Source organism: Brienomyrus brachyistius, chromosome 1 (assembly GCF_023856365.1).
Source record: "Brienomyrus brachyistius isolate T26 chromosome 1, BBRACH_0.4, whole genome shotgun sequence".
Taxonomy (NCBI): domain Eukaryota; kingdom Metazoa; phylum Chordata; class Actinopteri; order Osteoglossiformes; family Mormyridae; genus Brienomyrus; species Brienomyrus brachyistius.
Window position 1 is genome coordinate 50881355 of NC_064533.1, and position 24352 is coordinate 50905706.

Here is a 24352-nt window from a genome sequence, read left to right on the forward strand (position 1 = left end):
TGTATAGTGTTATCCTATATGTGCTTGCATACACTGTAAAAGAAATCGTAAAAAAACTGAGAAATTCTGGCAGCAGGGGTGCCAGAAAAAATATATATATATAAAAAAACAGTGAATCACTGTACAATTGATCTGTTAAAAAAATGTTAAATAACGTTTCTTTAAATACAAAATTTTTGCGTAAAATAACATATAAACTTAGTATTTTCTAAGAAAACTGCTTTCTTTTTACCACAAAAACAACGATAAATTTCACCAAAACCTGTTAATCTTCAGAATTTAAAAGTTATTAATTGCTAGAAATCCACTATAAACGCTCCTGGTTGTTCATGTTCAGATATACACGCTGTCAACTGAGCTATGACAACCGGTTTATCTACTTAATTACTTCTCCGAATTAGGCATTCTATAACTAATTATATAATAATATTGTAGCGTCGGGTGGAGCGAGGTCTCCCGGGAGCAGAAAGAGACACGGAGACTCACTTGTGTACACACAAGACACTGGCAAACACACGCGCGACAATAGGGAAATGTAATCATTAACATTAAACAACAATAATAACAAAGGCTATTTACACGCGAGGCATGCTGGGATATGCGCCCTGCCGGTGTTCTGACGAATTGAGCTACTTTGTCGAGTTAGGGTACCGTAGTGCTAATCGATAGCCATAACCCTAACTCTAACCCCTAAAACCTTTACCCTAACCCCCAAAAAACCCTTACCCTAACCCTAACCCCTAAAACCCAACCTTAATCCCAAAACGGTGAAACTGCACAGGCGCAAAAAGGCTCGATAGCCCGTCTAGATAAGTAGCTCAACTCTTCAGGATACCGTTGGTACAACATAATTATACTTAATATCAATTCGATGACTCGCATATTCTCTATATTATTTTTTATTATTTTTTGTAATATGAATAACTTTAGCTCTACACAAACCATTTCATATATATGCAACAACACAGTACACGTATGCTGAATATCTGTTAAAGAAAGAAATTTGCAACTGATTTTAGGACCGTAAACCAATGTAGATTTTATGTACACTGCATGTAAAATTAGAGTTAATGAAAGAAAATTTATAGAAAACAGTTGTTGCGCTTTAGTAAAACGACGGCACATGTTGGTACATAAAAATTTTACAGATCAAGGATATAAGCATAAGTCTAAATTCTGTAAAAATACAGAAAAGAAATTGTCAAGTTTTACTGAAGGGATTTCTCTGTTATTTTACAAACTGTGTAAATATACATTCATGCAACGTAGTTTTAATAAAGCTTTTCTGTCATTTAACATGTTACAGTCAATGTAAATGATTGTCAAACTGACTGATATAAAACGGTTTAAAACTGTGGGGGAAATGCCTTTTTTAAAATGCACACATGCATTTCCCTTTATATGCTTATGCGTATGTAAAAGCCGCACAATAATTGCCTTTTAGATAAAACAATTTGCCGGCTAAATCGCCTTTCCGAACCATTTTCCTGCTGCTGCATTGTAGATCATGTGCCAGATTGCTTAATTATACCCAAATTAGTGGAAAACTGATGCTAGTGAAGTTTTTGCAAGTCTGCAAGCAAGGCAAAACAGTGAAAGGTTTAAACCAGGTCGTAGGGCAGATGCTTCAAGTCTCACTGTTTCATAAGGCTCTGTATTGCTTTGTATGGATGAAGAAATTGACACTACAACCCTAATAAGCTGGCTGAGTTTAAACGTTTGAAATTGTTTGAGTCATGAACCTCAAGTAACTCAAGAGTTGTTTTCCTCATTAGCTCTACCGATGTCAATATTCGAAAGTTTATTCCCATAAACCAATACTCATTAATCAAGAATCAGCGTAAACAAGACGTTGACACTTATTTCCCAGTTGCTCTCATTTGTCTTGATAAAATATTTCCTTAATTATGAAGTATAAATATAGATAAAATTGCAACAAAAATAATAGATAATTAGTTGTGCTGTCTATGTTCATGTAGCAAAACCAGTCGCCTAATTGCAATGGCACTCGTCCTCCGCTGACCGATCCCTAAGACCACTTCTAGTATCTGCAGGACCCAAATTCCCACGTTCGTTAAATTTCTCATACAATGAATTGATAAGTGCCTCAAACAGTCCTCAGGAGGGATGGGAATATGGGGATTGCTGTGCGAACTAGACTAACTCGGATTGGAATACAATACGGCAATCAGATATGCCACAGACTCCAGATACGTCTATTAAAAATGAATCGTATTTTGTATTAATGGTTCCAAAATATGGTGTTGGGTTTAATGGTTTAAGCGGCACAGCTGTCACGGTGTTTGATACTGACCATGACATTATTGTTCCTGCTGGTTTCTTTGTAACCTCGGATGCTTGACTGCCAGTGCCCTAAAACGACTCGTTGCCTTTAAGACTGCATGTCACGCTCACAGTGGGTGGCTCTCAGGCACGCACTGCTCACGTGAACCCCTCAGTGTGGGGGTCCAGGCTCGCTTTGTCTCGTGTCCGACTGGTGCATGCAGTCTTAACTGCATTCTATTCTACACCCTCAACTCCCATTTTCTATTGCTTATAAAACAGGTGTTGAGTGTCGATTACCTTGCTTTCATCCCAGACTATATAAAAAGCCCATATTGACGACCTAGGTGGCAGAGTCTCAAAATATCTAAGACAACACATTCCTCTTCACTTCTGCTGCAGGTTTAAAGATGACAGCATCTGTTGTGTGCATCTATGCTGTTAATCTGTTGAAATTTCCAGCTCTAAAAAAAGAACTTTTATCTTCATATATTTCATTGTAAGATTAAGTGTAAATTAGTAATAAATATTCTATGCCTACGTGCTTTTGGCTAATTTCCCATTTTGTTTTATCTTGTTTTTGATTACTTTGGGAAATCTTATTTTAAAAAATGCAGAATGAGTGGCATTTTTAGATTAATATGAGTTACGACCTAAAACAAAACCGAAATTTTAATTATGGAAAAAGTCTACAGTCTTCTAAAGTTTCGGAATATCTTAACTTAAAATGATATATTGATGCTTAATAATTACAGGATCACAGTACTCCCCAGAAACATAAATTCACTAATCTTAAATCAACATAGTGTCGAAGGCAGATTGGATGACTGAATGTCTAACACCCATTGAGATAGCGGGGAGTTTTTATTGCCTCTATTTTGACTGTAGCTCCGTAAAATGATACCTCTAAGCCTGCAGAGTCCAGGTAATCTGTGCTACCACCATGCCTGAGTTCACTGGACATAAATAATAACAGGATGAACATTCCATCTTTCCTTAGATGTGTTTGTCACATGCATGCAGATGCAGATTCCAAAAAAATGCAAATGCACCTCACGGGGACGCCAAAGATCCGATATGGAAACACACGGAAGAAATCCAAACATGCTCTGTTGATGCAAGTGTAGGTTCCATTTTTTCATTCTAATGCTGTCATGCATAGTTTAAGCTTTCGCTTTCTCTTGCTCATGCATACATGCCGCCTTCTATCTCTTGGTTTATCCCTCTGAAAAAATACATCCTTTTGAAGCCTGGATGGTGGGGGTTGGGGTGGAGCCGTTTGCTGAAAGGGCTGGAGTATGGGCTCTCCCTCGCTCTGTTTGTAATAGTTGTGGCAATTTGTGTCTTTGCCCAAAATGCTAAATATAGGCACAGCTGATGCGATGAAGGGAGGGTCTGGGAGGATGCTGTTGGTCTATAAACTCAGAAGGGAGCTGCAGCAGGATGCAAGATGAGTACTGCATCACTGACGTGCCAAGAGGCTGGGTTTCCACAGGTAACGTGGGCTGGGGTGTTGTGTGACTGGTGCAGAGGCATTGAGAGTGTGAAGTGGAGGCTGCTATTGCATGAGTGGAGGCTGCCTCAGCATGCAATGTCTGCTGGGGGGAGGTAGATTCTGATGGGACTCTTTCTAGGCGATCGGAAAGGGAGGTCAAGACATTAAACCGGGGTCAGTTAAGTATGGTCAGCATATGATACAGGTTATGTTGCCTACATACAAGGGAATGTTCACCCCATTGGGGTTAGTGGATTGGTAAGGCTATATTAAATGGAAAAAAACTTGATTAAATCAGTCCAGAGTGTCAGAGTGTGCAGACAGTACTGCGATGTTGCATGGCTTCTCAGGTCGGACTTGCGTTCCTGTAGTGCAACCAAAAGCAGAAGGGATATCCATGACTTTTTGGACTGATTACTAAAGGTTCACCCCCCCCAGTCATTATTAGAATCCTGGGCTCTGGGGAATTAGAGTCTAGGTAAAGTAGAGTTTAAGTAAAGTTTTTAGCCAGTGAGAGAGGGAAGGAAGCAAAGGAAGGTAGTTCTTGGCCAGTCCTGGGCTACAGAAGGTACCACCAGTTGGTCGCCTGAAATTGCCCTGTCATCAGTTTCTCAATAAAAGTCGTGACCCCATTCCCTTGGAATTCTGGCAAAGCTGTCCACGTGACTGATTGCCCAGGGATTCAGAAGTTATTCATGTGTTTATATGTGTTTACATGTTTTAGAGGCTAAAATGGCCAAAGGTAAATCTACTCCTACAGGTGCTGGAGTCTTCAGTTGAGAATTGTTTGGTTGGTTAAGGTTGGAATAAACAGAAAATTAAAGAATGAGGACAAAGGCAAGACTTCGCAGACCCAGCTAAAAGTCGTCCACTGTCCTTGCAGGGTGTGCTGGTCCTTTCGGAAACCTTGCATACAATGAGTGGTCAAGAACAGGCAGACAGCTGGATAAAGCAGGAGGTGCCTGAGGAAGAAGATACAGATACAAGTGAAAAGGAGCAAAAGAATGAAGACGAGAAATATGAAGGCAAGAGATGAGTGATATGACTTTGCACAGAGACAGTATTCGTGAGAATGGAGCTGGTAGCCATTGTGGAGAAGCAAGGATGAGTGTGATTATATTTGTGAGTCACAGACTGGTGTAACCCATCCTGATTGGCTGTAAGAATTTAAACCTGGCAGTGGCTGGTAGGGACTTATTGTGGGTTTCAAAGCCTCACTTACATATTGAGTCAATGAAAAAATAAAAATAAAGAAGGAAATCCTTTCATTAATCATAAACACAAACCTATACCCTACCAAAAAAAAAAAACAGAAATTTGCATAAAATGTATAGGTGACAAAATGTATAGTCCAATAAAATGTTCTAAGCAACAAATGGAGAAGATACAGACCTTCAGCGCTGAGCGACTTGAAATGAACATATTAGGGTTGCATAAATAGACAAGCATGATCTGATGTGATCTTTATGCATGGTTGTATAATGATCACTGGTACAGTAATGCTAATTCGTTGTGTTGTGATCCTGTGACTTGAAAGCAGTAGGGGCTTGTTGTTACCTGCTGTGTTTCCTTCCGTGTCCAGCTGGGTCAGAAGTGGAAGAGGATCCAGCTCCCAAGGAAAAGAGTGTGTGGGTTCCAAGCGTGCTTTGCACCACCAGCAAAGAGCGTTACTGTTTCGTGGGACACACCATTGACATCTATGAGTCTCTGGATTCCTTTGGTGCCGTTATTTGGCCAGCGGTGAGTTCTGCAACTGCTCCTCTTAATTAAATCGGTGCAACTAAGTATCTATTCTCAGGGTTGCCAAATCTCACGCATCTGGCGTGACACTCACGCTTTCAGACCGTCACACTCACACAAGAAATCTTACGGCAAATCTGTGTCTAACTTTAGCTAATTCAAAAGCATTGAGGTAGTTTGCAAGCCATTCAGACTATTTACAAGGTAATAAATCTGTTACATACATGTAAATATGTGTGCATGTGTCTGTCTCGAAAATTTCACTCAGCCAGCTGACCGAAGTTGGCAACCCTGTATTCTCCATCAATCGATTGCAAGTAGGGTTGCCACCTGTCCCACATAATATGGGATGATCCCGTATTACACGGGACGATGGAGGAAATAGTGCAGGCAGTCCCCGGCTTAAAAACGTTCAACTAGCAGAAAAATCGTACTTACGAACGGACTGCCATAAAACTTATTACTATTATATAAAAAATTGGAGTGAAATACAGTGGTTCATAAAACATTGGCTTACTACTCTGTGATGCTTGTGAAAACCTCAGCGGTTCATTTGCTTTGAGCACCATACAGTCACAGCTGAGTGCCATATGTAGCTACTTTTATTATTACCGTATTATAATTATTATTATTTACCGTATTATTTATGAGTGGGCAACCTGACGATTTTATGTCATTATGGATATTGAAGGCAGCCACAATTAAATTATCTGTATTGAGCCCCTCACAGGAAGTGGACATAAACTATATATATTTATATATATATATATATATATATATATATATATATATATATATATATATATATTTATATATATATATATATATATATATATATATTGTATTTGGCTTGCTTTTAGTTTTAGTTATTTTTAAACTAGGTTTAGTTGCTTTTGTATTTGGCTTTCAACACAGGCGCATGCACGACTCACATCTATGGTTCACCCAGGTCCTGTAGTCAGAGTACAATACCCAGTCCGTACCACCTGCCCGATTGGTACCTCACATGTCTACGCATTTGCAGCAGTATTGGACCTGGTTTCATGGGCTTGTATTTTCTGGCACAGCCTGCTCCGTAGGGCAATCATGTCATCTATCTTTACAGCTATTTATAGTTAGGGAAGTAGCAGAGGAAAAGTACCGTTACAACACTTGATGCGTAAGTAAAAGTACACCAGTCTTAAACTAAGTGCAGATATCTGGAAAAAAAACAAGTCAATTTCAGCAACGAGAGTATTTGTATTTCATTGTCTTACACCCCTGCACATATGTACCACGTTATACTTGTTGTACCAAAAGCTTTAAAACGTGGTTATAAATAATGCATGTTATGAACTATTCATTAGATCATACAGACTAAAAGAATAGAGTGGAATTACAGTCTGCACAAACAATAAAGTTGGGGGACTTGATGTGAGATTCTCGGTACAGGATTTTGTCCAAGGGGTCTATGTATGAGAAGCAAACAGTAATTAGTTAGGGTTCAGGTCGCCTGTAAAGGTTTAAAGGCTCTTGCTGGCTGATTTGGATGCTGATTGGGAAGAGCTACTGTAATGATAACCATGTGGTCGCAGGCTTTGGCTTTGTGCCAGTTCCTCGATAACAATCGCAAGCAGATTGACCTGCTGGACAAGACAGTACTGGAGATTGGTGCTGGGACCGGCCTGGTGTCCATCGTGGCCTGCCTGCTCGGTGAGCTCACCTTTCTGTGCTCATCTTTGGCATTTCAAATGAGAGCTTATTAGCCTAGTGCCGCAGAGCGCAACTTAGCTCAAATATTAAAATATTGAACCTTACCTATACTGAGAAGTTTAGTTCAACTTTGAAATACACAGGCATGTATGACCTCAAAGGGTCTCATCCAGCCCTCTATTCGATTTGGTTCAATTCAGTCCTTCTTGTCAGTCCACCTTACACACGTGTATCATCAGACGAGACCAGAAGACAAGGTCACCATGGTACAATGAACCAAAGTGACTGTATGGTATAACATTTTTAGTGATCCTTGTTAACACACCACAGCACACAGTGCACAACGACGAAATGTGTCCTCTGCATTTAACCCATTTGTGACACTGTGACATAGCAGGGGGCAGCTAATTCAGCGCCCGGGGAGCAGTGCTTGGGGGTGGTTCCTTGCTGGTCAGGGATTCGAATCTTTCAATTACAAGTGTGTTTCCCTAACCATTAAGCCACCACTTCCCTCATTTACAGTACAGAGCTGTACAACACAGCACACAATACACTATATCATAGTAAGTATGTAAAGTATCACACTAGTTCATTATCACTTTTCTCTGTACATCATGCAGGTTTACATCATGCAGTTACCTCGCCCCCCCCCAGCACCATAGCTGAATAGGATCTCAAAAAAGACAAACGTGGCAAGACTATAAGAAAAAGAGCAGTTGTTGGTTTGGGGTTGATGAGCAGAAATTACTTTGCTATTGGCAGTACAGTCCATCGCAGGGGACAAATGAGAATTAAACAACATCTGGGGATGTTCTGACCAATCGGTCAAAGGGAACCTGTGATTATACCTCATTTCTCCTGTCACTGCTGATAATGATATATTCAGGGTAATTACGGTAGCTTTCTGTATTAGATTACTGTGTATGTTTTATGTTGTTATGGTAACAGAGCATTAATGGGTATTACTTGAGGATTCGCTTTGGCTCTCAGGGGCTTCGGTGACAGCCACGGACCTGCCGGACATCCTTGGTAACTTGTGCTGCAACCTGAATCGAAACACCAGGGGGCACTGCAAGCACGCCCCTCAGGTGGCTGCACTCTGCTGGGAGCAGGACCTAGAGCAGTCATATCCGCGCTCTATCTACCGGTACGACTACGTGCTGGCAGCTGATGTGGTGTACCACCACGACTTCCTGGATGAGCTGCTGGTGACCATGAAGCACTTCTGTCTGCCCGGCACGACTCTGATCTGGGCCAATAAGGTCCGCTTCCAGACTGACCTGCGGTTCACTGACAACTTCAAGCAGGCTTTCCACACTACCCTGCTGGCCGACCTCCCGGAGCAGGAGGTGAAGATCTTCATGGCCAGGAGCCGGGAGGAGTGAGAGACGTGTTCATCTAGCGTTCACCGTGCATGTGCTGGTTTTAGACTCCTCCCACATCCCCCATCTACATTCCTACAGGTTTATCCATTTTTATAGCCTTTAATGCATAATGTGGTGATGGTGTGCATGTTTGTATATGAATAGACAGACAGTTTTTAGAAGGATATTAATTTTGTGGCTTTTTTTTTTAACTAAACTTGATGCATTTCACTTGTAATAGGCAAAAGCACAATGAGAACTGAATGCTTATCGAATCTAAAAACCTTAGACTGTTAGAATGAAATGTTTTTTTAAGACAGATCACATGACACACAGACTCATTTTCAAATAATTTTATTCTGAATTGTTTCAGAGAACCCATACTTTGTAGTAAAACAGCTTATGTAAATTCTCCTGTTGGTAAGGGAAATAGAGAATAGTTGTATATATGTGAACTGCATCTGCTCTTGAAAATATGGGATTTCAACCTTTTTTTTTTTATAAATAAAACATTTCCATAAATACACATTCTAAAATGGTATGAGTGAGACAGGCTTTGCTTTAGCATCTTTTACAGGGTTAAGGCCATGTGACATGTCAATCCAACCCAGGGTAGTCTGGATAATACAGTTTATTTATAGAGAGGCATGACGTTGCTACAATGAGGTAACTCTGTAGAACGGATTACCATGAAGCCAAACCTGGGGGGGGGGGGACGACACCCACCAGGCTCTGCTCGTGATGTGCGTGTGGCTATTGCATTATGGCTTGTTTGCTTCTGCTAAATAAGGTACGGTGCCGTAAAGCTTCCCTTAGCCCTCCTCAGGCATTCAGTCAGGAACACCTCATTCTACAAACATTTCCAGCAAACAGAAGCTGGCATTTGAAAATTAAAAATAAAAAAAAAAAAAAAAAAAAAAAAGTCCCGACTGGCTAAAGACCTTTGATATGCACAGATTAAAGAAACTTTTTTTTGTGTTTTGTTTTTTGTTTTGTTAAAGTAAAAATCACACTTGATACCATGCTTAATGAAGGATTGGTCATTTATGTTCAATAAAAAAAAAGTCATACTCTAAAAAAGACAAAGGTTGTGAATCCTTCTTCATGTAACATGCATACATACATACGAATACTAGGGGCAGATATGTCGCCTTTTAACATTTGAGAGAACACGTGTAAACCCCCCCCCCCCCCCCGGTAGAGACGGCTAGAATTTGGCAATCCCCTTTCAACATACTATTGCCCAGCTGTCTCGAGGGGCAGACGTGGAAACTGCCGACACCTGAACGGGATGTCAGTTGCCATGGAGATGAGGATCAGCTAGGCAACTTAAAAAAAAAAAAAAAAAAAAAAAAAACCAAGAGGCCCTCTCCCCCATTCAACTGGGGGTGACCTCACTCTGCAGGTAAAGCTGGGAGGGTCGGCGACATCACCGCCACACTTCAGCACGCTGGGTTTTTGTGCGCTGCATTACCCTCATACGGGGATCTGTGTGTTGCGGTCTGCCAAGTGAGCCCCTGTTTAGAAGGGAGTATAGTCTGGAGGGTACATTATGGGCAGCCAGTTTTCTGCAAAGGAGGCACAGTGCATCCAGCCGAGAGACTTCATCATCTGAAAAGACAGACATGTCTAAGGTAGATAAAGGAGCCGTCAATCAGTAGTTTAAGCAATGCCCCATCAGCTCCATTGGGTTAACCTTAGCAGGAAGTGCATGGTACACCCATCCACCTTGGGTTCTGGACATCCTGATGCTTACCTGTATGCAGTTCCTCCAGGTCTCCTTGCTGGGTTTGTCTTCTACCATTTTAGATGCATACTTTAGGGCCTTGCCATACATTTTATTTGCTAGTGAATGTTTGTATGCAAACAATAAAACCTGCAAAGAACGAGAAGAAATTCAGAATGGAGCCAATGGATTCAAGAGAGGAGGAACAGACTGAGATGTTACCAATAATGTAAAACTCGTATAAAATGAACCCAACATTTTTAAATCTCCAATATACCAATAATAAATTAAAAAGCTAAATTAGCATTACAGTTCATAGCAACTTCAGAGCTAGTTCCCTTAGATGCTATGCAGTGATTACCTTTGAATCTGTGAGCTCCGCCCACTTCTGCACCTCCCAGTAGTTGTTTTCCAGGGACTTGGTCACACTCCCGGGGTCATCCTCAGAGCTGCCCACCTCGCCAGCGCTGGCCCCATCCTGCGGAGGAGGCTGGAGGAGCTGGTCAGCCAGGGCGCTGCCCTTCCGACACAAGGCATCCAGCAGGGAGGACCTCTGCTTCTCCATCTCGCTGCAGAGGCCAGGTGATGCACATCCATTGAGGCCATATTACCCATTAGGAGATTTTTAATTCAAGCAAATCAGACTAAAGACCTTGTTCAAGGCTACCAGCAACCTTCAGGTCCACGTTCTTAGTGCAACAAGCCACAATCCTTCACAACAGCTGAAATTGCATTTCTGTTCCTCGCCACAACCAGCAGGGGGCATTTTTCCAGGTTAAAGCCAGACCCAAGGCAGACTATGGAACAGTCAGCAGTTCAGCCTGTCCACTAAAAAAAAAAAAAAAAAAAAGCAGCTAAAATTATACTTCAGCATCTTCAGCCGAGGCATGGTACCTTTTAATGGTGGCAGCCTCTGGCCTGGGGTCAGTCTTCATGGTGAAATACACAGCGAGCGCCGTCTGGTCGATGTGGGAGATGACCAGGTCGGCCGCCGCCACGATCTCTCCCAGGCGCTTGAGGCGCTCCTGCCGGGCACACAAAATCCAGGCAGGATGAGGACAGTGTGGCGGCGTGTGTGCCTGAGAGAGTGACACACACACACACACACACACACACACACACACACACACACACACGTTCCCCCGCCAGTGTGAGCGGTACCTTCTCAGAGTCCAGCTGGTGCAGTCGCGTCACATGCAGGGGCAGATGGGAAGAGAAGCTCTCCCTCAGCTCCTCATACAGAGATATAGAGTCCAACCTGGAAATATTTAAGACAAAAAAAAAAAAAAAAAAGACACAATGGATGAAGAATCAGATCTGGAGCATAGAAATCTAAGCTCTCAGCCTAAAAGCTCTCACACGAATGGCCTCACTTAACACGAAAACTAACTTTGTCATCCACTGGATTTTAAGGTCCCTCAGAGCTTCGATGAACTCCTCCTTGACATCCTTCTCCTTCTCTCCGTCCTTGTCTTTCTCTTTTCCTCCATTCTTCGCTTTATTGGGTGCAGGTATCAAATGGTAGAAGACAGGCACAATGTCCTACGGAAGAGAGAAACAAAGATGCGCACTCTGCATGACCTATTCAAACACTCCATTGCCCCTGAGCATCAACAGCCTCAACACCAAAATGGCATCTCTGTCCCTAACAGCCTGGACACAATCAACAAGGCCATTTCCCCAGTGTAAGATAGAAGCTTTTAGTAACAGAACATTCAGTGCAGTTAAGAAAAAGGTTCACTATACACCAACGCACCATTATTCCGGGTATAAATATGCATTTATTTATCACAGACCCTGATGCATTGTAACATGTTTCGAGAACATGGACCAGGAACCCAACACAGTGTTATGTAGGAGAGGCCCACCAGCCCTTCCTGTAACGGAGAACCCTGCGCGACATTCGACAGCCGAAATGTGATCCTGATGTGCAAAGAAATCATTTAAAAACGACCACTGGACGGATGACGGGGGCAAATTAACTCGCCCGGGGAGCGACCGTGACACACGGCCCAGTTGCTGCTCAACCCAAGGGGTGGCCTGTTGCCATGACAACAAGGTAAAACCTTTATCATGGTGACAGGGAAGGGGAGCGAAGAAAAATATATAATAAAAATTTGAAGCTAGGAGGTGCAAAGTTGGAATGCAATTGGCTGACCCCCACCCCACCCTTCCCCACTGTTGCCAGAAAGTTCTTCCCCAGAATAATTTCCTGGGAGGGAGCACCAAAGAAAATGACAAACAAGCTGGCCTGCCTGTGAGTGAGGAGGCAAACTGCGAGAGACGCTCATCTGCACTCTCAGTGAAGCCCTTCATATAACTGCGTGTTTACAGAACTCGACCATCCAGTACCTTTTTAAACTTCCCTTGCCGTTTTGCTGAGGCCTGGCCCTGGTGGTCAGAATAACACAGAGTGAGTAACAGGCAGACACATGGATGCATACTCCGTCTCCTAAAACGCGTTACACTCTTGTTGTCTGTTCCAGGCACTGCTAAGCAGTACAGACAGGCAAGTTAATCTCCTGTCCAGATTTTGTTGTATCCCTCTAAAAATTCCCCCACCCTTTAATATTAGAGAAGGTTTTCAAATGGGGAGTGAAGTTTCAAAGCCAGAGCCATTTCTGGTGCAACAGCACCACCTTGTGGACATTAAGCACAGTCATGTGATGGGGACCAAGCCTTATCCGACTTCAAATCTCTCTGTATCTGACGGCCACTCGCCGGAGAACACGGAACAGGAAACACAGACACCGTGGATCATATTAGCAGGTTACAATCACAACAAGAATTACGAGCCCCGTAACCGTAACAGACCACAGGCACTCTGCAGAGTCCTAGAGACCGTCCATTATAATACATGCACCTGGTTCCGGGCGACCGCAGGCGGTACGTGTGAAAGCAGGACCGAGATGGATCCAGAGCTTTAGAGATGGAGAAACCTGGAAGCCCCAGAGAGTCTTCTCAGGCTGGCATTCGACAGGAGGGCGCAGCCACGAGCACTGATCACACGCACACAGAGAGCAGAGAAAGGCAAGCAGGCAGGCAGGATGCTGGTCGGCCACACGCACAGGCCACCGGGCGGAAGCTGGAGGATGGTCGCCTCGGTTCACTCACTGCTTTCTTTCCGTATTCGCTCTTCGGAAGCACCAGCGATCCCGTCAGATAGCAGCCCGGCGCCGTCCCTTTGGGAATTCTGGGAGAGACGAGATATGGCTGAAAGACGGCAGAGCTTCAAGTGATGCAAGGCGGCGACTTGGGGGTGGTGGAGACGTGACCACACCACCACCGCCCAATAGACCTCAGTCATGGACTGAGGCCAGACAGGAACCAAGCTGTGGGGGCAGACTGTAGGCTTGAGTCAGTCGTGGAAAGGAACTCCACTCATGGGGGTAAAGACTTGGTAAGATAGGTGTGAACCACATGTTAGAATGACGGCTTGGTAAGAACGCATTTTCTCCCAAAGTGACCAAGGTGATGCATCTAAATTCAAGAGGCCATAAGCCCTTACTTGTCATCTGGCAGGAACGTGACGTAGAAGGGCTGCACAGAGCCTGGCAGCAGGGTCAGGGAGTTGGCCTTCTTCTTGCCCAGTAGGGCATTCTTGTGCGTCTCAAAGACGTCCAGGTTGAGCGTGGTGGAGAGGCGGTGGGACACGATGAAGGGCAGGTCCTTCAGGCGGTCCAGCTCGCTGACCTGCTCGTGACGCACCTGCAGGCGCACCGTGTAGTCACCCTTCTCCAGCTTCAGAGAGTACTGGGGGTGGGAGGGGGAACGAGGGAGAGCAAGTGAGCTTCACAAGGGAGAGAGAGACACCAACTGCAAATATCACGGAGGTTCTAGAATGTCTGTAGATACTGTAAAATATTCTGGAACCATTAGGCCAAGAGCCTTAAATACTGAGCAGATAAAATCCCAAGCTAGCCAGTCGGGCCTTACTCTCGTCATACGCATCACTGCTCGGTAACTATAGCCCGCGTGTGGAGTCCAGTTACCTGGTGTGGATAAGCATCTCCTGAGCCAAGCAGCCTCTTGTTCTGGTCGAACAGGAGCCAGAGCTGGCTGTCAAACTCCGACTCGTAGAGCAGCTCACAGAACAAGGGGCAGCTGGGGGTCACCTCGCCGGTCTTGGGCTGAAAGAGTGGATGCACAGGCAGCGTGACGCAAGCACGCAAACACACAGACGTCTGCGAGTGTCTGTCTCTATGGATATGGGACGGACCTGATGGAAGCTGTAGGTGAGTATGATCTCGTAGAGCTGTCGATTGTTGGGCAAAATATCCCGAGGTCCAAGGGCTTTCACCTTCGAACTGAGTGGCCTGGGAACAGTGACAGTTGGAGAGATATCAATATCACCCATGCAGGAGACCTTTAACACCTTATGTGTTGTGAGCTACTACCTCAGTGGCTGGACCCAATTCTTCAGGGTGATGCTAGGGGCGATATCCTCATATTTCAGCAAGGACAGCACCTCAAAGCTGGAGACACCCTCTGACGCGTGCTGTGGGGGAGGACATCACGGGGACTGTCACGGAGGGCACAGCTTGGTGCGAGGGGTGCTGCATGAGTGCGACACAGCCCAGGTACTCACAATGTGCAGGGGAGAGGGGGAGACGGACAGTCCGTGAAAGGAGATGGTGTAGTCGATGTTGACGTCACCCAGGCTTGCCCACCAGCGAGCGATGCAGAACTCCATGGTCCGCCCTGGCTGAGAGAGAGAGGGGAAACACTTGAGACAGACCAGAAGTGTCCCCCGTGTGCGAGAGAGAAAGCACCTGGACCTCAGCTGGAAGGTCAGGATGGTTCACCTCAAGCTTTATACCCCCAAAGCACAACGTGAATGAACCAATCATAGGGGAATTGCAAAAGCTCGCGTTTGCAGCCACCAGCTGACTAGAAGGCATTGCCGTTCATTCTCATCTGCTGTTAATACCTCTGCAAGTTCATTTCAATCTGAGATGAGGTGATACTGTATCTTCCTAATTTCCCTCTGGGGATGAATAAAGTATCTCAGATTCTGGTAGCAAGTCAGTAATTCTTGTACACAATCACTTCATTTAATCTCAATTCATCTAGTGCTTTAAACACACAATAAAATAAATAAAATAACTCCCATTCCCATTGAACCACTAAAGCAAATGTTAATTAAATCTGACTTGAAAGGTTTCACCTAGCAAGCCGGATTCTAGGGCTGTGTTACGCTCTGTAGGGAGATCCCTGCAACATTTGGAAGGGCAGTTGGGTGACACAAAGCTGCTATGACCTTGGACGGCAGCTCTCACCAGCACGGGGAAGGCCTCCGTCAGGTAGCCCTTCTCCAGCAGAGAAGAGAACTTGTAGAACTCATTGGCCCGGTATGCCCGCTGCTTGACCAGGTGCACGGCGTGCAGGACGAACTTGGAAGACACGTCGCCGGACTGAGACGCGAGTGTGACCTCTACAGGACGGAGAGGGAAAGGCAGAAGACTGCAAAAGGACTCCGTGGGAAGGCTGACCTTTGGACATCATTATCTACAGCTCGGAGGGGAATCTGCTACTGCTGAAATTTCATTTTAGTGTGTAATAAAACTGCTATTTTCCCTCTTTCCCTGGCAATTTGTAATGAATATTTTGGCACCTTTAGAGAATGCCAAGGATTCATAGGAGTAAAGAAAAACAAAAAAAAAAACAAAAACACACACCAATATGAGGCGGGTGGATTGGCTTTGCTTTACCCAACACATTAGCGAGTTACCTTAAAACACAACATCCCCTCCGGTCAGAGGCTTGCTGCCTGAGCCAGGACCATGACCAGGATTACTCCAAGGTGGGGGGGCACCACGTCCCATACTCACCTGCCCACGACGCCCCATGAGGGATGCTGAAGAAGTGCCGCCGGATCTGACCAGGCCTGAAGTGGACGTTGGCGAAGCAGACCTCGTTACCGCAGGCTTCTGTGACCCTGGCGGCAGCGCAGGGCAGACGGTCACAGGAGGGACAGGAGATGGCTAAAAGAATCTGACTCCAGGCAACAATACAAAAGCGCTACAACAAACCCAGCCACATAGGCGTTATTTAAAAAACACGCTACACACTTACTTGGTAGGAATTATAACCGTTATGGGCACTCTGAACAGTGGGCCAGAACTGGAGGCGGTGGTATCAAAACCACAGATCTGCAAACAAACAAACAAAAGTCCTTCAGCAGGAAAGTATAACAGACACATGCCCCCAGAAGCCAAAGTTGAGGTGTACCTCAGTGTAGTGCAGCCCCTCTCGTAGCCCCACTGGGTCCACCCTCACGTTGACATGGCGACACTGGTTCATGAGCTCCAGGTGCGAGGGGCAGTGCACCCAGGGGGCGTTGCAAGTCAGTGCCAAGTGCAGCTGCAGGGAGATGCGCTCTGTGTTCTCTACAGGAACCGCAGACAGGGGGCGGGAGGGGGAAACCCAAATCAGATGACGCAACCCAGTACCGCCTTTTAGGAACCCATCATTATAGGTATTTAGGAATACAGGGATTTTCCAGGGCTGGTACTCTTACGTATGACATCATCGGGGAATAAACCCTCCCCACAGAGCACAGCAGAGGATAAACAGTTTTTAAAACCCAGCTGTGAGAACTCATTATTTTACTAGAAGTTGCACTGACTTCCCAATGGACTTAAATGCATCAACAGCAGGGCACTAATGCAGCCAACCGTAACGAGATGCCTTTGTTCACCAGACGCATTCGAGAGCATGAATTAAAATTAATCACAAGCTTTTTGCCTGTCACATCTTCACTGGGGTGCAAGAGGGCATTTTTTATTACTATAAGGACTGACATGGTCCTCACTTACAAATGAGGTTTATATTTTGCTCGAGGGCAAAGGTTTGCACTTCATAAATACATCCACACAACTCTGCCTTCCTTTTCGATTTTAATTCATTTTTAACGTCTCAATGCTTTGCAGGGTTCTATTTATGGAGCCACAGAAGGCAGCAGCGTTAAGCAATCTGCTACTCAAACGACGGGCTGACCAGTACTGAAACTCCAAAGGGTCAACCGAGATAGGAAAGGTAAAGGGAGACAGGCATGGGTGATCACATGCGGTTGCCGTGGTCAGAATCCAATATGCTGCATTTAATAAGGCCTTTTGATTGGCCAGGTGGTGTCACGAGAATGTCCCCCACCCAGTCAAACAGCCAATGGCTCAACAGCTAATGAGGCAAGATGGTTTCTGTGGGCACATCCAGGGGTGAAGACCACAGCCAGGATCTCATTTAAATAAGATTGTCTCCACAGGCCATGTGGAAAGGGGCTAAATTTGTCCAGGACTGCACTTCTGTGCAGGTTGGCGACATCAAGATCCATACCTGTGTTCTCGGGGAAAATGGGTTCGATGCCAACGCTGTGGTCGGATGGGGCAGAGACTTGGATGGGGTCCCTGAGGTAGATGCCACGCTGCGGTCCCACGGTAACAGCAAAGCCCAGGTTACTAGTGGACAGGGTGGCGTGCTGCGTGAGGTAGTCGAAAGCCCGGTCGACCTAAAGCGGAACGTGCCGTTAGCTCAGCCAGACGCTGCATACCCCAAAACCTGTTACAGTTCTCACTTGCTGACACACACACCGATTCCCGTCATTCTCTGGGTCTCCATTTACCAACAAATTACTCCTCCGTTCTCCATTTACAGATTCCTTTTGAGGCATTCGCAGAAAAGTGCAGGGTCACCCGTCACTTCGATGGGAAAATATGAAGCAATAAGAGTCTGGGATTTTAAGCTGAGGCAGGTTATGAACTTTCCGAAATGGGATCCCAGCACTTACTATCTACAGTTTAGTTTTGTATTATGAAACCAAAAGCCACTGTCTGTGTGTATGAGAGAGAGATACTACAATAGAAAGGGTGATCACGTGCCCAGGAATTGGCTAGCTCCTGCCTCACAGTGACCAAAGGAATGAAACTAGATTGAAAAATGCCCACAAAAGACAGCACACAAATATGCACCTTACTGTTGGAAATCTGCCTTACGGTTGGTTTTTGTTGGCACCAACAAGGGCACCCCCCCCACTCCTGTTGGCTTTGATGAATAGCTAAACGTAAAAATGACACCTTAATCTTGGTGATGCGTTACCTTTTTGGAAAAGGCATGAGTCATTACCTCTATACTGCTAAATGGTTGGGGTGTGTGTGTGTGATTTTATTTGTTTATATATCGTATCATTATATGCCAGCTTCAATTTATATAATCAACAAAGACTGTATCAATGATACGAGATATACCTTCAAAATATCCTCATACAGCATCCATACAAGTTCCAGTGTTATCAGACTCAAATTTAACTTTTCACTTTCTGCATTCTTCTACCTGAATAATCCCATGGCCCTGTGCGAACACCTCGATGTCGTCCACTTTCACGGCCGTGTTCTCCAGTGCTCTGCGCACCGCGGTGAAGGTCGGCCGGATACCAGAACGTTTCAGCCCTGGAGGACGAAGGCGCCTTAGCATCCGTGTCTCTGTCAGCTGTGGTTATTTATGAATATTCTCCAACATTAATAACACCCTGATGATCCCCAAAAGGTAAAAGCGGCCACGCTAACCCGAAAGCACCAAGGCGATGCCCCCACAGGCATTGGGCGAAGACATGGAGGTGCCGTTCATCAGCTGGGTCCCACGGAGCGTCCAGTTGGGGACTGAGGCGATGGCCCCTCCAGGGGCGCTGATGCTGACCCCGAGGGCTCCATCCGTGCTCGGCCCCCGGGACGACCACGTGTATTGGTTTGCCGGAAGCTTTTCTCGCAGCGAGTACTCAGCCACCATCATATCGGGAGTGACGTACGCCCCCACACCTAACACAGAGCAGGGTATGGATTTGGTATTTTTGGATTTGCTATCTAACAGACTTCAATCTATACAACCAATTAGTATGCAGGCAGCTCTTGACGTACGTGAAATGGACTTGCATAAATCCAGATGTGCGTGAAAAAACATCTGAGATAGGTAGAGTATACGGAAACGCGAATGCAAAAAGGTGACAAACTGAAAATATTGAAACTTTTTCCATTTATCTTATACTTTAGTTCTTCAGTATATTACTGTATGTTTTTTGCTATTAGGTAAATAGAAATGGCCTCAAATGGGTTTGTGGAATTGATTACTTCAGTAAGTCGAGAACTGCCTGAAAGAACATATTACATATTCCATTTGTCAGGGGTGGGAAACCTGCTCCATGAAGGGTCAGTGTGGGTGTGGGTTTTTGGGATGACCGCTCAGTCAGCCAATAATAAAGCAGTGGTCCTCAGCTCCAGTCCTGGGGACCCACTGTTATTGGCCATCCCAAAAACCCACACTGGGCCTTCACAGATCAGGTTCCCCACTCCTGCTGTATGTGACAAGGTCTATGACTGAAGGGTACAGCCAGACTGACCAATCACACTGCTGGTGGTTCCCCCGGGACAGCCCACCGTGGACAGGCAGGGCCCGTTGTTGCCCGCACTCGACACATAAATGATGTTATGTTTCTGCACTGCATCACTGATCACCTCGCAAATTCTCCTGGAGGGGGGACAGAGAATTAAACACAAACACATACTCAGAGGACCAGTGCTTTAACTTTAACCCTCAATCGTGACCCTGTCCATCTATATGTTGAATCAGCACGTGTGCTCACCCTGAGTTTGGCCAGTGAGTGGCCTCCCCATAGCTGTAGTTCACAAGGTCACACTTGTAGTTGATGACCTCTATTATCTGGAGAGAACAGAAAGGAAAGACATTCAGCCAGGACCAATAAGGAGCTGTCATGGCATTCATTCTCTTGCCATTTCCATGAATACAAGCAGCTCTCAACCAAAGCAAGATAGATTTACCTTCCCATACCATTCAGGACACCTATTAGCAAAAAACAGATAAGCCAAAAATATACTAGTAATGCATGCTAAAGAACATAAGTGCATGAAAAGATATTTACTTATTGAAGTTAGCACTTCCACAAATTGTGCATCTTGGATATTCTTTCCATAAATCCAGATTAAGATGGTTTTATGCAAGATGAATGCTGCCTGTAGTTTATTCTTCTTACAGAGCTCCAAACCAAACCACACCACAGTAGCTCCCTCCTCTATTACCAGGCAGCCCCTCTGTCTCTGCCAGAGGTGGAAAGTTCAGGTCACGAAAGTACAAATCACTACCAAGGTTTTGTTCCAACCAACCAGTTGAGTAGTCTTTACGCTCAAATGGTTGGTTGGAACAAAACCTTGGTCTGGATTTGTATTTTCGGGACCTGAACTTTCCACCTTTGTCCCTGCAATTCGACCTACCGCACGAATAAGCCCAGTCCCTGTCTCCATGGTGCTGAGCCGCGTGTCCCCGATCTTAATGGCAAGAATCTGTGCCCCGGGGGCCACGCCGTTTCGTTCGGGTTCCTCCGGGAAGTATCCTGCCGCGATACTGGCCACGTGGGTCCCGTGAGCACCTACAGAAAGACACACAAATGACACAATTCCTATGGAATTCCGCCACCGACTGGAAGAGTTCTGAGTTTTATTTATAGTGTAAACATCAAGTGGAGTCTGTGCTGTAAATAAAATGGGATTCCACCCCCCCCCCCCCCCACCCACCCCCCAGATGTTCTTTTAGTTTTCCTCAGAACAGAGAGATGAAGCTCCTCACACAGGCACCCCTGGGTCTCACCTCCACTGGTGACGATGCAGAGGGTGTTGCCTTCATCATAGATGTTGATGGAGTAGTTGAGCATCTCACAGGTCCCCAGCGAGGCAAACTCCTGCCTCTCTCTGTACGAGCTCAGCACGACACAAGAAGCCAAGTCTCCACACTCTGATGTGTCCACCACCGCCCTATCACACAAAGAAAAATGAACACGCCGCGGATGTTTACACAATGCAGCTCATCACAGCATCGTGAACACACACCGTTTCCGTCACACCCCAAGAGACAGCATTACAAACACCACCCACAAGTTTGGTAACATAAATACAAGTCAGCAGCATTCAAGGAAACAATCCCATGTACTACAGAAATAACTTGAGCAGCATTACACTCTAGACTGCAAACCCAAAGCCAGTCTCTACCTCCAGGTAACGCCATCGTGCCACAGGACACAGTCATACACAGGGCCTGGGTCGCTGTACTTCTTCTCCAGGGAAGCCAGAAGCTCCGAATGGCACTGCAGCTCCTCCTTCCAGAGCTTCTCTACCTGCAGTTGGAAACCAGACGATGTTCACTCTCTACCGCTCACACTGGGCATGGCTCTGGGATGGTCACACGTGCGTCGTGCCAGTAGAGTAAAATACATCACTGATACTTTATTAATCCCTATTAGGAAATTCTCTTCCACCTACCCCATCGTGCTCTCCATGAGACACACAGAAATATATACAAAGACAGACCTAGCTTTGGTGGGGAGTCACAGCTCAGGGCAAGCCAGCATGCAACACCCCTGAAGCTGGGGGTTAAGGGCCTTGCTCACAAATATTTGGGGTTCAAACCAGCGACCTTGCGATCACAGGCATAGCAGCTTAACCCTCTAAGCCACACAGTGCCCCATACAATTGTGAGTAGCAAATGAACTGGTAACCAGGATTTCTTTGTTCACACCAAGAGAAACACTCTACAAATCAAGGCATAAGTCAGAGAAGCAAAGTCAAACACTGGGGACTGACCTGCGAGGGAGAGGGATGCGAATTCTCAAACTCCTCTGTCTTGCGAGATGCTTCGGCCAAAGCAGCTCTGTGTGCTGGATCCCACATCTTTTCCTTACGCTCCTTCTGCAAAGGGGACAGAGACCTCAAACAGTGTCTCTTCTCATCGCTCACAAACACCCACAATATAGCCCAGCTGGTAAATCAAAGCTCATATAAACTGATGAGGCTTCTGCTCATCAAATACAGAAATCTCACACACAAACAGCCACTATTCTCTTTTATGGAATGTTAACACGCACATAATGTCAGTCAGGTCAAAACTCTAAACTGCGTCACCCTGCCTTTGAATGTAGAAACAACAACTATCAGAAAGGCATTTTAAAACCCACTTCAGCTCACCTGAAGCCTCTCTTTTAAAGCTTTAGGGAAAAACTCATAGCCATTCTTGATTCCGATGTGGTAGCGCCCAGAAGGGTTGACCCATGTTGTCGGGATCTGCAAGGACAGACACCAGAACAGGTGACTCTGTGAATTAAAGGCAGAGCAGCACTAGAAGCACAACAGGTCATTACTGAGAAAAAAAAATGGCACCTTGAGGGTCCTGCCAGAGAGCCCCTGCACCACACCATCTTTGGGCTCCACCACTGTCGACATGTTCACATCTCCGCTACCCGTCGTATCAATGATGTCAATTATTTTGGGCTTTCCATCAGTAGTGATCTACAGAAAACATGAAAAAATAATGACTTTTTTTTTTAAATGCTTCTAATTACTACAGACTCACATTTACACTTGAGATATTTTAAGTTTACAGCCAAGTGAAGACTCTAAAATGCAGACACAGAGAAACACTATGATGTAGAATGTGTCTTGTGAAAGAAAAGAAAAATCCATCAAAAGTAAGCAGATTCAAGCCAAAAAGCCGTCATGTACAGTCTACGTCTGGCAGACCAACTCGCATTTGTATTCAGCTTATACATCGGGTCTGTTGACTGGAATGAAACAACTTTGAGAAAAAAACAGCATGTTTCAGCAATATGACTGAAGACCGATTGCCGGCAGGGGACCAAAAAAATAATTATCCTTCTGAACCATCATGATATGAGAAAGTCAGAAACAGGTAGATTATTCTTCCTCCGATCAGAGAAGGCAACTTTCACCGCATTCGCTGCAGCGGGAAGATGTGAAGTGCAGGTAGCACATGCAGGGCTCCGTAAGAAGAAGTTCTTAGCTGGCTTGAGTCTTACAACTCACATAGACACATCAATAAACAGGCACTAAAAGACAAACGAATACGATTGAAAAAATAATTTGAAAACTGTTTTAAAATGTGTTTTTTTCTCGCTCGGTAATCTGCAAATCACACTGACGCTTCATGTGGCATGCCGGCTCCGGCTGTTGCGGTCTGTAAGCAAGCTAACTAGCCAGCTTGCTACAGATGGATGCGGTGCAGGAAGAAATACTTAATGGATTATTTAAATATGTTCACAAAAGCTCCAAAAAAAATACAGACAGCCCTTTATATGCAAACAAGACGTAGTTCACCAGTCATATTCGTTTACAGATACGAAACGGGTAACAAAGAGGTAAATTACCAAGGAAGCAGAATGACAGAATAAAGTCGTTAATAAAGGCCTCGGGGTAAAACGGACACGGGTCGACTTGCCACTTTCCACCCGGTAACTTCCACAAAACAACCCGAAGGGCCTCTGCTTGCAGCCTGCGGCCTGCGATGCCACGGAAATCCCCGCGCTAGAGTTTACCTGCATTCCCGGGGCCCCGGGGTCCACGCCGGTGTCAAGGACGGCGATGAGGACGCCTCGACCGTCATACTCCGGATACCGGGCGAGGAAAGAAGCGGCCCCGGTTTCTTTTTTGGGAAGCAGCCCGTGGAGGGGAAACGGCTCTTCAGTAGAATGAGCAGCCATAACTGAGAAGGCGAAGGCAAAAACAATAACAAGCAGAGCTTCGGAGAGAACCGAAGGCCATTCACACAATTCACGAAATAGGGGAGGACTTTTAAAGCGACACTGCACGCGCTGTACTACCGGCTGCAGGGCTCCTTATAAACGACCAGCACCTAACCCGACTAAACGTTTCGTATTTTAAAACCAAAGACAAAAAATCTCATTCCATATTATAATGCTGTTTACTTATTGTTAGCTATTAAAGAAGTTACCTAGGTTTTAAGAAATGTAAATCGTTGCCTCGATACCTACCTTTACTGAAGCCCCTTAACAAAGTGCTCCCTGTTAATCCGTCCCAAGGGAAAATGTTTTCGCGAATGAATTTATTTTTTATGTTGGGGCTATAAAACTATAGCAAAGAGTACTGCTGAAATGATGGAAATCTTCGCTTAAAATTTGTAGATTTGAATTCTTCTTGAAGAAAGTCAAATAGTAGCATATGATCATATATTACTGTAATATCC

At 45.1% G+C, this 24352-nt stretch overlaps 2 protein-coding genes across 5 annotated transcripts; one reads left to right on the forward strand and one right to left on the reverse strand.

Moving 5' to 3' along the window:
• Positions 1-3671: 3671 nt before the first annotated feature.
• Positions 3672-9660, forward strand: LOC125737424 (protein-lysine methyltransferase METTL21C). 3 transcript variants are annotated; one of them, XM_049006403.1, is made up of 5 exons: positions 3672-3778; positions 4662-4803; positions 5361-5518; positions 7093-7210; positions 8201-9660. In XM_049006403.1, exons 1-5 carry the CDS (start codon positions 3734-3736, stop codon positions 8593-8595), a joined length of 858 nt encoding a protein of 285 aa, XP_048862360.1. In that variant the 5' UTR covers positions 3672-3733; the 3' UTR covers positions 8596-9660. The 3 variants fall into 3 exon arrangements, with proteins under 3 accessions (XP_048862360.1, XP_048862361.1, XP_048862362.1); XM_049006404.1 differs by lacking the exon at positions 3672-3778 and adding an exon at positions 3816-3952; XM_049006405.1 differs by lacking the exon at positions 3672-3778 and adding an exon at positions 3830-4024.
• On the reverse strand, positions 8913-24193 carry tpp2 (tripeptidyl peptidase 2). Of its 2 annotated transcripts, XM_049006392.1 has the most exons (30): positions 24141-24193; positions 23685-23851; positions 22513-22641; positions 22321-22416; positions 21940-22044; positions 21349-21473; positions 20951-21114; positions 20578-20732; positions 19932-20008; positions 19689-19816; positions 18862-19110; positions 18629-18744; positions 17636-17807; positions 16532-16689; positions 16376-16452; positions 16132-16238; positions 15580-15734; positions 14889-15005; positions 14698-14798; positions 14520-14616; positions 14293-14430; positions 13809-14053; positions 13415-13493; positions 12653-12691; positions 11691-11842; positions 11462-11558; positions 11195-11325; positions 10662-10869; positions 10331-10450; positions 8913-10185 (listed from the first exon to the last, which is right to left on the reverse strand). In XM_049006392.1, the coding sequence occupies exons 2-30, from the start codon at positions 23847-23849 to the stop codon at positions 10096-10098; spliced, it is 3792 nt and encodes a 1263-aa protein (XP_048862349.1). In that variant the 5' UTR covers positions 23850-23851; positions 24141-24193; the 3' UTR covers positions 8913-10095. The 2 variants fall into 2 exon arrangements, with proteins under 2 accessions (XP_048862349.1, XP_048862350.1); XM_049006393.1 differs by lacking the exons at positions 12653-12691; positions 24141-24193 and having other exon boundaries at positions 23685-24003.
• Positions 24194-24352: the final 159 nt, after the last annotated feature.